The following is a 16,427-nucleotide window of genomic DNA, read 5'->3' on the forward strand; positions in this document are numbered from 1 at the left end:
TACCTGATATCCGCCAATTATCCTCAAGCACAATCCCTCATTTAGGCAGTTGATATTGAGCAGCCTGCAGTAGTCAATTATTTCTTCACAATTCTTCCCGGAAAAGCCTCTCAAACATCTGTTAAGAGGAGGTCAGTGTCATCAAAATCAATTCACCCTGAGCCTTGAGCACTAACAAGCCACTTTTTTTTTTTTTCTTTTACAAGATACCTGTGGTTATAATTTTGTTTTCTTCATGATTGGTTTGTCAAACAGACATGGGTGAGACGAGACCGTGTGGGCACAGTTACATTTTGGTATGGAAAAGAGTTTTCTTTTCCTGGTTTTAAACGCAGCATTACAGTAAAGACAGTTCAAGTTCTTCTATTAATTGCCTTAAACCACATTACTCATGATTATTATAAAAAATCTCACTGTGTTAATATTTTTGAAAGCACTAATAGTCATCCCAACTATAGTGTCACGATATTGACATAACTGTGATATTTAATTCTGTCCAATATCATCCAGCCCTAGTAATGGATAGTTTAATCTACAGCGTCTACATATGTTTGGAATATTTAAAGGAGCAATATGTGCTAAAATGAGTACAGCAGTCCAAATAGTAAGTTGAAGACACAGGCTGTATATTAAATAGGTTCAAACCCTATTTAATAGACGATCAATGGTTGAAGTGAGTTGTTTCGTCCTGCACTACTCCCCAGAATCAAGGAAAACTCTGCAGGCTGCAGGAACACTGCAGGTTGTAAACTGACAAGAACAAGCGAGGACGAGTCCTGCACTGTAAGCTGATCAGCTGTTTATAACTGTCAATGTGAAATTAAGTCCATTATCCTGAGAACAAAAGCCAACATCTCTCACTGTCTGCCAAACTCCACTAACATACTGATCAATTTAACTGTTATTAACATCAACTCCTTCTAAAATATTATTCATGATTTCTTATAACTCATAAAGTTATTCTGCAAACAGTTTGCATTAATCTGAACTGTAATTAGCATGAAATGTACAAACAAAACCAGTTATTCTGACCCAGAACAGACATTTCAAAGGACGACACCACAGGATGTCAATTTGCAAGCATGATTCCTTAATCTCAGATGGCACATCGTGGTCACTTTATGATTTATTATAGTCAATATATTACAGATTTCTCCTTTAAAATTTTATGGCAGGTTATTTTAGAATGCATATTTCAAGATATATCATATATCACAGGATAGCCTAAAAATATCCAGATATTAGAATCATTATTGCCCAGCTGTATACACATTTTCTCTAAAATAACATACGGAAAATGCTTAAATATTGCAAACATATGATGATGTTATAGAATATGACTCACTGCTGTAGATTAAACTAACCATGAGCAGGCTGGGCAATATCGACAATAACACATGTCACAGTATTTTTGTCAAAATACTTAATACTGTGACAACATTTTTGACTATTGGCGATTTTACAAAATATTAATTGAGTGAGATTTTTGATCAATAATCATCAGTAATATGGATATGGTGACTAAGTGGATAGAGACAGATAATAGAACAGATGGAACAGTCTGAAAGGTCCAGAAAATTACATCACTTTACTGTAATGTAGCTTTTAAAACCAGGAAAAGACAACACTTATGACCTATCATGATATCATGATCATATTAAAAAAACATCATGTGACATATAAAATGTTAGTGTTTATATATGTAGTCTTGGAACCATGATCTAAATGTATATGTTGAGTAGATAAAACTCAAACTTGTGATCTGGCATCAGTTGTGAGGGAGAGTAGAAACCTCCAAAGTAAAGTCTAATAAGCATCAAATCAGCAGACCTGAAACGTATTCATACAAATCCCAGTGAAGAGCCACCAAAAACCATTTCTGTCTTGTCTGTGAGAAATGTGTTTCACATGGGAGATAGAAAATATTATACAGCCGTATTTCAAGGTATATCTATGACTGTACAACCTCAGTTTGCATACAAGTTTAAATATTTAGACAAAGACTGGCAGTAGAAGCAAAAACTGGATTTTTAGTGGCTGTTAAAACAGTTTTCAGTGTCTAGAGAGCAACAGAGGCAGACTGTGATCTAGTAGAAGTCTATAAAGAAAAATGTTTCTAAGTTTGTATTGACCAGCCTGGTTTACTGGTTTAGAGTGGATTCAATACAATATGCTTTGTGGGAAACATTTTTTTATTATTTAAAAGATAAAGGTAGCATTATATTCTTCTTAATACTCTGTCTGTCAAAAAACCCACAAAAGACCTAAACCAAGAATGCGTTCGCCCTTTTCCCAACACTTTCTGACTTCTCCACCCTGTACAGTTCATCCATTCCTATTTTTTAAAGATGCAAAATTTTCTAAAACAGATGGGCTCTTAAGTTTAGAGAGAACTATTTTGATAATTGATCAGTAGGTTTGAGGATTTTTTAAATAAGAAAAAGTCAACACTTTCTGCAGCTTCTTAAATGTGAATATTTTCTGGTTTCTTTGCTCCTTTATGACAGTAAACTGAATATCTTTGGGTTGTCGACAAACGAGACATTTCACATTTGACATTTTATAGACCAAATAACAAATCGATTAATTGAGAAAATAATTCACTAATTAACCGACAGCGAAAATAATTGTTAGATGCTGCACTCCTATATTATTAAGAAAATATTACTATAAGGAGCAATATGTATCAGTTGGGTGTCCTGCAGTCCAGATACTGACCTGAAGCCTCTAACTGTATGTTAAATAGGTTTTAATTTAATTTAAAATTTAATTTACCTTCTATGGTCAAAGCGAGTTGTTTCCCCCCAGTCCCCTCCTCCCTAGACTTAGGGAAGCTAAGGCAGGAATAGTGAGTATTTCAACTTGACATGTTTCCTTAATTTATGATGACATATCATGGTAATTTTATAATTCCTTACTGTAAATATTTTACAGATTTCTCCTTTAAACAGGGGTAAATAATATACTTTTGTTGGGTCTATTTTCAGCAGTGGATTCATGCACATTTGGTGTGAAAGTCAGGATCTGCAGCTCAACAACCAGGATAGTGTATATAGGATTAACTCAACATAACATAATAAAATAACACAAAATACAGCATTTCCCATAATACACTTCCCATGTTCACTGAAATGAGTCATCTAGTTTAACAATGTGGCCCACTGATGTATTTAATAGTGTTTTCTGTAGTTTGTTTTTAAAGGAGCAGAACATTGTAAATTGACAGTAACAGGCGAGGACGAGTCCTACACTGTAAGTTGATCAGCTGTTATTAACTGTCAATTGTCTGTCAATGTAAAGCCTATTATCCTGACAAAAAAAAAAAAGCCCACTGCTCTGAAAATACACGCTCCCGACTTGAGTGACTGCCTGCCATGGACAGCACGGCTCATTTTTCATGATTAAATGCTACATATTGCTCCTCTGATAATTTTGGACAACGATGTAAGCTGAGGCAGGCTTTGCATACACACACAATTGGATCAACTCATAGTTGGTTTTGGTCTTCACATGGGATTTGTTGACAATAAGAAAAATATAGAATATCAGCAGCCAATAAAGAGGCTTGAGTTCTGCCAGAAAGGTATATAGAAGTTTTAAAGCTTTTAAGTCAAATGTAAATCCTAATCACATTTAAAGGATGGAGAAAGAATAAAAGAGCCATTTTTATTCACTCGCAGTGGGAGACACATTCTCAAGACACTCCAATCATCTAGAAAGTGGAGTGAGAGAGTGGCCTCTATTAGATCGCTGTATGTGTTTCACCTGCAGACATAATCATTTCCCCTGGACACACAGGTGGCATTGTTGAGACATGGTGATGGGCTGCACGGCTTCGGCTGCCTCCTGCATGCTGGGACCACATTACCATCTGCACAGACACATTCAGAGTCCTGCATACAGAGGCAAAACAAACCAGGTCAGCAGTCAGCTGGGGAAAACAGGGTTAGATTACACAAGGGCACAGAAGACCACTAACTGGACTGAACTTGATTTCATCATTTTTTACTTTTTCTCATTTACTGCTAACACTCTGCTCATAAGGAATACCTGAATATACCTGCTATATATGTCTCTTATTACCATATATACTGTACATTTTTGCATTATTGTTGCTATGTTATCATCATCATATTCTTATTATTAATAATCATTATTATTGTTACAATTGTTACTGCTATTAAATGTTATTGTTCTACACCTTCTTTACCCAAGGGTAGGAACAATAGGAACATGTCCCTGGCAACGGTTTTGATCAAAAAATTAAAATATAACCACCGTTGAAAACTGACTCATGAAATCTCCCATCATAGCTCCAACTGGGACATGATTGTTGTCTCCACCAACCGTGACATGAAATATCCACCCTCGATTATTCCTCATTCTTGAGAAAATGTATTTTGAAAGGGGTTTTGATTTTTATTCTTCTATTCTGCTGGGAAAATGTATTTCAAAAGATCAAAATCTTGGCTATTAAACTTTGTAACGGACCAACCTAGTGATTAATTTTTTTCATTAAATGTAAACATCAATTCCAGAAGATGGGAAATCTGATAGAGTGTTAAAAAATGTTAAAGTTTTTCATTTCACAGTTAGCAGTCATTTTATTTTTTAAAGCTGCTCAGAGTTCTCTAAATGCTAATCAAAATACACATTATTAAACCATAATTCTTATTTATCTTTGATTTAGAAGGGCTACAGAGTCGATATGTTATGGTTAAGACACATCTGATAGCAATATTATTTAATGAGTATGCTGAAAAATAGAAAGTTTACACCAGTGCTTGAGCATTATTGTCGCCTTTTTTAAACCAGGAAGTGAGTACCAGTTATCAATATTATCATCATAATCATTCTAATCATTATTATTACTATTAAAGTACTAGTGGTAGACCTCTCAGATTCTTTAGGACTCCGCACCTCATTTATTTACATTTTTCTACTTGGTATATTTTAACTCTGTTTCAACATCTTGCATATTCTGTGTATTTTCAATGTATTTTTGTCTTTGTATTTTGCAAATACCTATCTGTTATGAAAACTTAATTTCCCTCCAGGGATTAATAAAGTAATCTATCTATGTAACTGCGGGAACACAATCAATAAGACGGCGATTCACTGGAGTGATAAAAAATCACGCCTTGATTGACTCACATTATTTGTTACTGATCTCTACAATTATATATAACAGAATCTAATTAGGCAAGTAAATAATAGGGATAATATATGTTTTAATATGAGTTTTAGAAACCAGAAGAGGCTAATAAATGCTAATGGTCTTGTAATGCAAAGTTAAAGAGATTTAAATTTCACATTAAGCTTCTAGAAAAATATCGATGTCAAGCTGCAGTAGCATCACGCATTATTTTGATAAATGTCCTTTTTAGTCTGCTCTGCTCTGGTATTCTTAGGTGGGTTGTGAAAATGTGAAGCGCGCTCGGCAAACTCTAATGAACAAAACAAAGGTCAGAGAAAGACAATTAGACCATTACTGTATTTTCTCTGGTGTATCCTTGAGAACATTAGAAAACACTACTGCCTTTGCGAAACGAATGACCACACCAGCATTTCCAGTGAAAGGTGAAAATTGCAGCCGGCATCCAATTACAAAAGGCTTTTGATGAGAACCATTTCAAACTGACACTTAAGTATGCGCCAGGTCATTCAATCTTCAATCAAAATGCTGGAGGAAGCAAACGCTCCTTCCCACGGCTCATCTACAGGAGGAAATATTAATTGCTGTTGCAGCCTTCGGAATGAAGCCATTTGATCTCGTTTCAAGACACTATATTAATTTCCATGTGCCATTTCTTGTTTATGTCCCACTGAGATAAAACAAATAAGGGAAATTAAGTCCTCACACTCTCCCCTGTGGTGCAAATTTGCTCCTCCTGACACGAGTACAACATGCAGTCGAGGTCAGCGCGGGAGTCGCAGTAGAGGCCGCCGAATCCTTCCGGACAATGACAGACAGACCCGGTGGGCCTCTCCTCACACACGCCGCCATTTCTGCAGGGATTTGGATCACAGGGAGCTTTCCTCTTCTCACAAGGTGGGCCTGTATGATAGACAACACATTTATTTGATTGGGACAGATATGATACACACAGACGAGCTGAAAACAGTTCTTCGATGCAAACCTGTAGAGAACGTTAACTCGCAACACCCGTCCCTAGATTTTATGACGATAAGAGATTGCAACAGTAAGATAAAAAGATAGCTGAGCTTAATTTAAACATTTAAAAACTAGAGATGAGTATGTTTGTTGCTGAATCAACCAGGATTTGGTAGATTTCTTAAATGCAGTGCAAGTTTTCCCAGAAAAAGCTGTGCAAGGATGTTTTACGGAATGGACCTTTACAGTTGCCACTTGAAGCAGCTCCGGTGGATCTGCTCTGTAGTTCTGCAACATTTTCACAGAGCAGCTGAAGTAAAGTTTTACAGAATGAAGACCAATGAGGTTTGTAAAACTTTGAAGTTTTGTATTTACTTAAGATGTGGCAAAGATGGTACCTTATTTGCTTTTCATCCAAGATTTTCAAGGCCTGTTTGTAGAGACGCTTGATAGATTTAATTACAGACTGGTTGGCCTGAGACCAAATCACCAAACAATAGGACAGATGTGAGAATAATAAAAGCTACTCTACGGTGCAAAAAGCAAAAAACTTGAACCCTATCAAAACACGGTAAACCAGACTCACTATCAAATCATCCTTTTAAAACCCTGACACACGTTTCCTGTCCAAAAAGAACATACAGTCAGTCACAGCACAATGACTTCAAACAGAAGAACTGCATTACTTTTCATCTTTTAGTTCTACCCTTCACACAATAAAGTAGAACAGAACATTCAGCTTCCTTTTACTGTAAACTACTCTACAGTTTGGTTTTATGCCAAATGTGTGCCGTTCTGGTACAGAAGATCTAGAAGTGAATGAAACATTATCCTGTGGACCAGACGAATCTGCCAAGCTCACATTTTCATTTGCTCTGGCAGATATTAGTCTGGCTGACACAACTGACACCAACTTTTTTTGGTATTTGTGTGAAAAAAAAAACATATTAGTTTGGCGATGCCAGGCCAGAAAAAAACAGTAAAAGCTTTACTTTAACATGAATCTGCTGCCAGTCATCAACAAATGTTGGCCTTTGGTTCCAAATGTGTAAAAAATACATTAAAATACACAAACACACTAAAAAAACGCATTCGTCCTGGTCCAACTACTCCTCTGCCTCATCCAAACATTATTTTTTCTCTCTCTGCTATGTTGTTCTTTATCCACATTGAACAAAATCAATCCTAAATGTCCCCTTTTTACTGTATATGTCCATGTAATTGAAACAACTTCAGCACCTGGCTATGTTTCAATTATCTCGTCATTCAACTGTATGTAGCTGTTGAGCTGCTGTCATATAAGCTGAGACTTTATTCTATATTTAAAGTATTGAACATTTCATTCAACTGGTTAGTGACAGGAAAGAAAGAGACATTATTCTGGTAGTGGCTGCACTTGTATGTAAAGGAAATGTAAGCATGTTCAAAACATGTTAATTGACTGCAAATTCTGCAAAACATGAACATGATTCGTGTTAATAATACAGTCCACAACAGACCGATGTTGTGGTGAGAAATGTGACTACAGATGAAGAAAAGGATGATGGCGTTTAGGAAAAAAAAACTGTAATATCAGGACTGTAATAATACTTGATGTTTTTTCCCTGTTAAAGTGAGGGAGACTGTTCAGTGAATATATACGTATATATATATATAAAATATAAAAGACAGATGCCAGACACCACAAACACAGTGAAGCTGCTTTTAGCTGCTCTGCTGCAGAGACGCATCAAACGTCCTCATCTGAACTTTTTCTCTGCTGGACTGTGATTTACTCATCAGACTGACGTTACTGTTGCACTGTAACTGCACAATAAATGTTCTACACTTTAACAACGACTGATTTGTGTCTATTTGCATTATATTTTATCTGATATAGTTTTAATAACCATATTCTTTTTAACTGATTTTGTTTTGATTTTACTTTATGTTGCTCCAATCCATTGTTTGTAGCCTAAACAATTTCTCCCCTGGGGAACAATAAAGTATTTTTGATTCTGTCACCTTACTGCAGTGAAAAAGATAAGTGCTGGATCAGCTTTAGAAAAATCAGATGACTGATAATGTCACTGCTTTAAAATCATGCAACTTAAATTTAAAGGTAATTTTCCAACTTGTTTAACACAGAGGCAAAATACTGGTCCTTAACATCCTAATGGTACTTTTATCACTGGAAATATAAGCTAAAACAATATACATATTTTAAATGTTTTAGAATTTCCCCCATAATCTTTTATTTATTAGCGAACCAAATAAAATCCCTCGACCCAGTCTCTGGAAATGACTGATTTAAAACATGGACTGAAGTAATGATTAAATTCACACAGACAGAGTTCCCAACTTGGAAAGGCCTGATATTCCAGTCCTGTATGTGCACAAAAATAAGTCTACACCTCCGTTCCAAATACAGTAATAAAAGGAAAGTCGTCATAAAGATGTATAAATGATTTTCACGGAGGATTTTGGCTGAACTGTAAACTAAGTAGACAGTGCTGCAGCCCGGTTCATAAGCACTTTTTGAGATAAAGTAACTCTGAACTAAGCTGCGGCCAGTAGTTTTCTAAATGCTGCAGTACCACCAGCAGCAGCAGCTTAACCACAGGCAGGGTAACGCCGTAGTGACATTGTATGCAAAGGATAAAATTAGACTGAATTCACTCGAGGTTCAAGGTGAAAAAAATTTGATGTTATTCCCCGGTGAGGGTTTTCATTTTTGTGTTCTTCACGAGGTGCCTACACATTTATCTTTCCAGCGACTCTTTCTTTGCATATTTTCTTTAATCCCCCTGCTGATACAAGTGCTCATGTCCCAGAGGCTCCTCGTAGCCTCCTCTGTGGGCATCAATCTTACTGTGTACAACTTCAGGGCTTGCTTTTTCCTCAACTCATTTTCCACCAGAAATGGAGTTTTCATAACTGGTCCACTAAAAGTTGTGACAACACAAACTGCTGTATTTTTAGGAACACGACTATCTGTCACATATATTTATGACACAGATGATGGTTGTTAGACTGTCTGCTCTCATGAAAAGACTTCTTAATATGTGATCATTTTAGTTTCGGTCCTGCATGCTATAATACAACCATTTCTTCTTTTTACATTCACTTGTATTTGTGCTGGCCTCCCCTTGCAACTATAAGGTTCTAACTCAGATTTTTGTCAAAACTCTAAGAAAATATTATTTTGTGGCCACAATTTTGTTTGAAGTTATATGCAAGTTGGGCTTTTTAGTAAGAAAAAAGTTCTATCTACAAAGTCACTCAAACATGGCTCTACAAGGTTTTATCTGTGTGAGCCAATCAGCAAATTGGGGGGAAGAGAAGAGGACGACTGACATTCTGCTTCTCTGTCGCTTGTTCGCTTCACTGCTCAGTGGCAGCATGTAAGAAACCTCAAGAGTGAGGATTTTATTAAAGATCTCGCAAAGAAGAGCAGGTCAAATTCCAAGCTCAGTCCTGTTTATTTTCATTGTTAGTTAGCTACCACTTTAGCCTTTAACTTCTTGCAGTTTTTTTTGTTTTTTAAAGTCTTGCAGGCCTTAAAGGAATAGTTCATTAGTCATTTTCTACTCACCCTCATGTCGGAGTTTCACAGGAAAACAACATTGCAGAATCTCATGAACAATGTAATGTGAATTTTCAAACAGAAACAACCATAAAAAAAGACACAGAATGCCTCCACACTGCTCATCAGGTGTAATCCAAGTCTCAACATGCCTCAACATGCAAAGTTGACTTGGTGACCATTCATTTAACCCTTTGATGCACAACATGGGTCTAAAGTGACCCGACTGAGTTTTTATTTGCCGTATCTTTGCAATTAATTAATTTTATTACTCAGCATTCCAGGTATTCCTCAATTAACTTGTTTTTGATCATAATTCATCCTTCTTGTATATTTTTCTTTTTTACATTTTGAATAAAAACACTTTTTATATCACTACCCCTCTAATGCGCAACATGGGTCTAAAATGACCCATATCCATTTGCCATGTTATTTCATGTATGGCTGAGTGTTTCTATGCTGAATGTTTATATTCTATGTATGTCATCATTTATTTATCCAACTATTCAGTAAATTTTAATTGTTTTATTTAGCACAAATCATCATATTAAGTGTTCTGTTCTTCCTTTATGAATAAGCATAGCTTTTGTCAGTCTTCATGAAGTTTCCACACATGGGTCAGAAATGACCCACATTTGTGTAACATACAGTATTTACTGTAGCCCACTGTGGAGAACTATTTGAAGACCTGAAACATGTAAGTCTTATTTTACAATAATTATCATCTTACCTGATAAGAAATTTGATGTGATAACTCTGCATAATTATTGATTATGTTTAAGGTAATTTGAAGACTAAGTAGCTCCATTTCTTGTCAGAAAGGGAAACATTTTCAATAGGCTACTGTTAGTTAGATGTTGACATTTGATGACTTGTGAAACATAAGTATATGATAATTGATAAGGGTTTAAGTTACCTTGAGAATTAGTCATACAGTCTATTAAATAAGTACATTAGACTACTTATCTCAGAAAGAATAATAACTAGCCTATTAGTTAGCTAGTTAGACTTGTCAAAGTAACTGCTGCTAGCTAGCTAGACTTGTGAAATATAACTGTATAATAATTGATAAGGTTTAAGTTACCTTGAGAAAAAGTACATTACTTGTCAGAGAGGAAAATATATTCAATACTATTAGCTATATTGTATTATAGCATATTATATTGTACCTAGCAAGCTATCTTAGCTAGGACACCAAAATAAAGCTAAACTAGTGCGACAGTTGACAGATCCTGTCACTAGAAATGCCTCAAGATCATAATAAACCCTGGCTGCCCCACTATCAAGCTTGTCTCTGTATACTGATGATAATATTTTGTGCATTTGCTTTTCTATATTCAGATCATGGCTGTTCATCGAAAATCGTGGTCATTTGTGAGGGATGTAAGAATTGAAATGGCTGTTAGCAGTCTACTGTGATCAGATATGTTATGTTCAGTGGTGGACAGTAGTGAAGTACATTTACTTGAGTACTGTACTTAAGTACATTTTTTATGTATCTGTACTTTACTTGAGTATTTATTTTTTTGGAAACTTATTACTTTCACTCCACTACATTTCAAAGACAAATATTGTACTTTTGAGTCCACTACATTTGTAGGAAGGTTGTTGTTACTTTTTGACTGAGCACATCGTTGAAGTCAGCTGTTTCTTCTTTTCTTAAATGCAATTGGTCACATGCTGTGTTCCTCACAGAAAGAAACCAATCACAGTAGCTCCTCTCAAATGGGACTGATGTTAAAGCAGAAATACGTCCAGGCGCTCTGTAACAAGAACAAGCAAACTCTCCCTCTTTCATTCAAACAAAAAGCGGTAATGGTGACGGCAGGAGAAAGACAAAATTAAATCTCAAGATGTTATTATAATTATTCATTATTCCAGGTAGCTTAAAGTTAACTTAAGTTAAGTTAAGTAGCTTAAGTTGGATTGTTTTTATCCGGGTGAAAAATACCACATAATTAATAAAAATACTGCTCCTGAAGACAGAAAGAAATCTCAGTTATTTAACAGACTTGGAGAACAACTTACAGTTGGCTTCAATCTAATTTTATGCAGTGATTTTAATACAGTTACATCAGAAAATGACAACAGCTGTCCTTTTAGTTTTTGATTGTATTTCTATGTTGAAGTTTTTATAAGTGTTTCTATAGACTTTGTGTAGCAGAGTGGTTCTACAAGCAGGTCAGTGCATCATTAGATGGTTTCAGAGAGTTACAAGCTTCTGTAAATGCATCATGAAAACTGTGATCAGTTGTGTTTTATTGTATTTGGTCACAAATAAGATTACAATTGTTAAACTATTCAATATGTACTTGATCAGTTGTTATATTTTATTTGGTCACAAATCAGATGTTAAAATGGTTAAAATATCAACTGTTCAACTGTTATCAGAGGTATGTGTCTACAGAATGTCCATGTTTGTGTACGACAAATAAACACATTTCAAATATAAAATGTACGATTATTTGGCCCAAAGCATTGCTAAAGTGATTAGTTGAAGCAAATTATTGTTATAGTATGAAGTAATTTAATTCAAAATCACACTTGGATAAATGGGTCATTTTTGACCCATGTGGTGTAGTAATCCAAAATCTATTTTTATTCCTAAAATAATAAACAGACAATGGAAGCATTGACCTTATACTAATCAGAAACAAGATATTAAAATTATAATTGGGACATTTAATAATAAAATAAATTGATTTTAAAAAAATACAGCAAAGAAACACTCACCCAGCCTGAAAACACATGGAAAATGAATGCGGGTCATTTTTGACCCATGTTGCGCATTAGAAGGGGTGTTCATATGTTGTGCATCAAAGGGTTAAACTGGGAAATTCTGCAATGCTGTTGTCCTGTGAAACAGTGTTTTGTGTTGCACTAAAACCTAAATGCAACCTTAAATCGGCATGAGAGTGAGTAGATAATGACTGAATTTTCATTTTGAGGTGAACTATACCTTTAAAATCAATTAAATAGTCTACATTTGAATTGATGAGATCTTAATTACAACATAAATACTATTTCCATTCATCCATTGTTTTTTTTCTTTCCATTTGCCCCCAGAATAGTAAGTCACATATTTGGTGTCTGGAAATCAGAAAAGAAGACCTCATAAAGCTTTAGATTTAACACGTAGACCCTCTGCTGCAACACTAATTTTATGGTTTTAAACAATTTAAGAGCAAACTGTTTTTGTTCCTTGAAAATCACTGCTTCTTTTTATGTTTTGCAGATAGAATCTTATTCCACGCAGAAACTGAGTTCTCAGGATAAGACGGTTCTATCTGCATTTGACCTTTTGCATATTTGACAGGATTTTGATGATGTACATTTAGAAACTTTTAGGGTGTCTGTCATTCTCATGTATGAAAGATGCTTGTTCCACATGTCAGTTCTGCTACTTGGTATGCAAAATCTTTAAAGCTCAGTGTCTCAACACTAATCAGAACGCAGATAAAACCTGATAATTTCAAGGATTGTTACGTTTCCCACCGATGTGTTCATCTCAAACACTCACTGCAGTGATTATGAACAGCAGCAATCTAATAAACATAAAGAAGAGACAGATTGTGTCAGTATCTAATTAAATAGTTTAACAAGGGTAATAACGGCATATATAGGCCAAATTAAACTTTAAAATTTGATATACCACCAACAAGACTGCAAAAACAATTAACACCTTATACCAAATGGAAATGGCCCCATAAAGATGGTAATACCTTGCAACAAATACCCTCGAGGTGGTGCAGAGGAGAGTCAAATCAAAAGAAAATCTCATTTGAAACGTCCCATGAGTTTGGCTCATTATTCTGTGCGCATAGACTTTGGCCTATGAGGGCAGCCAGCGCTGGAGCAGCCACTAACTTCCAGTTGATTAATGAGGCAACTGCAGCAGGGAGGTGGAGGAAGCACAAGCTCCACAGAACTCCCAAGAAGCTGATGCGACAGCAGGACACCATGACTATGCGAAAGCACCCAGCGGAGGCCGCTTACTTGAGAGAGCAGCAGCAATTACAGCAAATTAGATAAAAGCTGCAAAGGCAGAGGGTGCATGTAACTCCACAAATCTAATTCTGATGTGGATTATATGAATTATCCATTTAAAATCAGGCAAGGGTGGACGTTTTTACAATTCCACCTGTTTTCCGTGATTTGACCAAATGTCTCGATATCAGTTATTCATCAGGAAAGAAAAAGGCATCTTCTGGATCTCAGCCGTGTCTTTGGTCATACTTCTCCTTAACTGTTGTAATTTATCTTACTTTCATTTTATTCTGTAAATAAAAATTCTGTGAGATTGCGTTATTTTTTTCCCTGTGTACATCATTATTATCTTGATTTAGTTATGTTGATATTCTGCCGCTTTTCTCTGTGTGTAACTTTACATATATATTTATTTCCTCTTAATGTTTGACGATGCAATTTCATTTCACGCTATTGTACTTTTACAAATACGCTTGTGATAAATAAATATCTTGAAGTTAGAATAAAAGTACAATCAACAAACAAACTCTTTGGATGTTTATAATCAGATAAAGGACATGTGTTATATTCACCAGTCTTCAAAATGGCATCTTCTGTTTCAAAATTAAAGGGACAGTTCAAAATACATATTTTTCTCTGGTCTGCAGTGTTACTTATCCATCTAGGTGATTTTGGTGTGAGCTGCAGATATTTGGATGTATTGATCATAGAGAAGTCTGCCTTCCCTCCAGTTTAATGGGACTAAATAGCATTTGGCTTGTGATATTCAAATATATTCTGAAAAAAAACATCACCAGTGTCTCTATAGGAATCTGGACCCACTTACTCTTCTCTTCCTCTTACTTACAGACTGCTATCTTTCTACTGCAGGAAGTAGTTCCTACATGAAACTACTCACAACAAGCTCTGTGGACGACCTTGACTAACCAGGTCATGACTTTTGAAAAAAGACAGTGATTTTTGAATTTTTCAAGCAAGCCATGGCCATTTAGTCTCATTACATGAGAGAGAAGGCAGACATCTGTATGGCTGATATCTCCAAAACTCCACAACTCATGACAGAAAAGTCTAGATGGATAAATAGAACTACAAGTCAGACTACAAATATGGATTTATAATTGTGGGGTGATTCAGAACAGTCCTGAATTACAGGCAGTTGTCCCAAAACTCAAATCCTGTCCTTTTTGTAACGGTTATAGTTGTAGATAATATGAACACATGAATTCATGAAACTATTCCGATCAAATCAGTTTTGTAGGCTGTAATTCCGACTTTTAGTTTCTAAAAATGTCCTGTTCCTTTTTCAAAAATACTTAATGTTAGTGAGGATGTGTTCTCACTTGTCCTTTGCACTAATTAGTTGATCATAAATAGCGGACTATTGATGTCATTTGACAAGGTTAAACTAGATGATGGAGAGTAGGAGGAATCTGTAATTAAAAAAATGTTGAAAAAAGTGTGCTTGTAAGCTTAACACACCTGCCATCTGTGCCAGGATACTGTGCTTCATATCCTCAGGATCTGTAATTGATTTTATAATATTAATAACAAATGATGTCACTCTAAATTATTCTATTTAAATCCATCTGACAGAACGGCTCTCTCTTCCTAATATGACTCATGCTCATCTGGTCACCCAACTATAAACAGATATCTGCATATGAAAGCAGAGTCTGCAGGCAAAGTTCAAGAGTTTTCTGGTTTGTAGTATTGACTAATCACGTCTGAACGGCCTTTGGTTGCATGCAGATAAAGTCAGTGTGGAGAATAAAAGAGGTGGAACACATCTAACTTTGTTCTTACATTTCAAGTTGCTAATCAGACTATAAACACTGACCAGCACATGCAAAAGAAAACATTGGCTCTGTTATTGGTTAGCTGCTCTCTACAGTGGAAGCCCTGAAACACTGGTTGTTGATTCAGAGAATGGCTCATCACTGACAGCTCATCTGAAAAAGTGCTTATATTTAACCAAGAAATGCACTGTGTTTTATTATCCCTTTGCGATCACTTGTGTTTGTGCATGCAAGCCTGTGTGTAGGCAGGTTTAACGGACCTAAAGCTTGTTTATCTCAAATACTACTGGACCAATCAGCCTGATTTGTGTGGTGCACAATTATGACTGTATGACCTCTGTGATTCAGAATATTCTGAAAAACCTTTATTATGGTTCCACAGGCTTTACGTTTCAGGTGATCCCATTCTTGTGAATGTGATATGTCAATGAGGGATAATAAGGGAGAGGGAATTTCTTCAAACTTGGTTCAAAGACCAACTGGACTCAAGGATGAACTGATATATTTTGGTGTGCAAAGGTCACTGCGACCTCACTAAACACATTTCTGGCCATAACTCAAGATTTCATGCTGCAATTATGACAAAATTACACGCAAATATCTGATAGGATAAAATGATGAGGTGGTTAAATTTTATATCAAAAAGGTCAAAGGTCAACTCTCTGTATCTGTCCTCTGTACTTCTCTGTAAAAAATAGTCTCTTAGTGAAGACAACATGTTTCTCTCTGGAAATGATTCAATGGAATCACACGTCAATATAGTGACAACGTCCATTTTTGCTGTGTTTAAGGGCCATAGAAGAAGAAACCCAAACAAACGAGGGGGTGAAACACTCCAAAGAAAAAAACATTAACCATTCAGAGATTTGTGTCAGATATAAATGAAGCAGGTTTCTCTGCATATTGTCTGTTAATTGTAATGACCATCTGTCAATACAACCAATGTACATACTATATGTTTTTT

At 35.6% G+C, this 16,427-nt stretch overlaps 1 protein-coding gene across 1 annotated transcript in view; it reads right to left on the reverse strand.

Annotated features, from left to right (window-relative positions):
- eys (EGF-like photoreceptor maintenance factor) overlaps window positions 1–16,427 on the reverse strand; it is a 266,834-nt gene that overhangs the window by 230,288 nt on the left and 20,119 nt on the right. Inside the window, exons 4-6 of the mRNA XM_084736538.1 lie at window positions 5,862–6,058; window positions 3,766–3,893; window positions 4–118 (exon numbers count right to left, since the gene is read on the reverse strand). Coding sequence (XP_084592664.1) covers window positions 4–118; window positions 3,766–3,893; window positions 5,862–6,058 — 440 coding nt within the window. The remainder of the gene's footprint in view (window positions 1–3; window positions 119–3,765; window positions 3,894–5,861; window positions 6,059–16,427) is intronic.

This window comes from Lutjanus erythropterus, chromosome 14, assembly GCF_056507025.1.
Source record: "Lutjanus erythropterus isolate fLutEry1 chromosome 14, fLutEry1.hap2, whole genome shotgun sequence".
NCBI lineage: Eukaryota > Metazoa > Chordata > Actinopteri > Lutjaniformes > Lutjanidae > Lutjanus > Lutjanus erythropterus.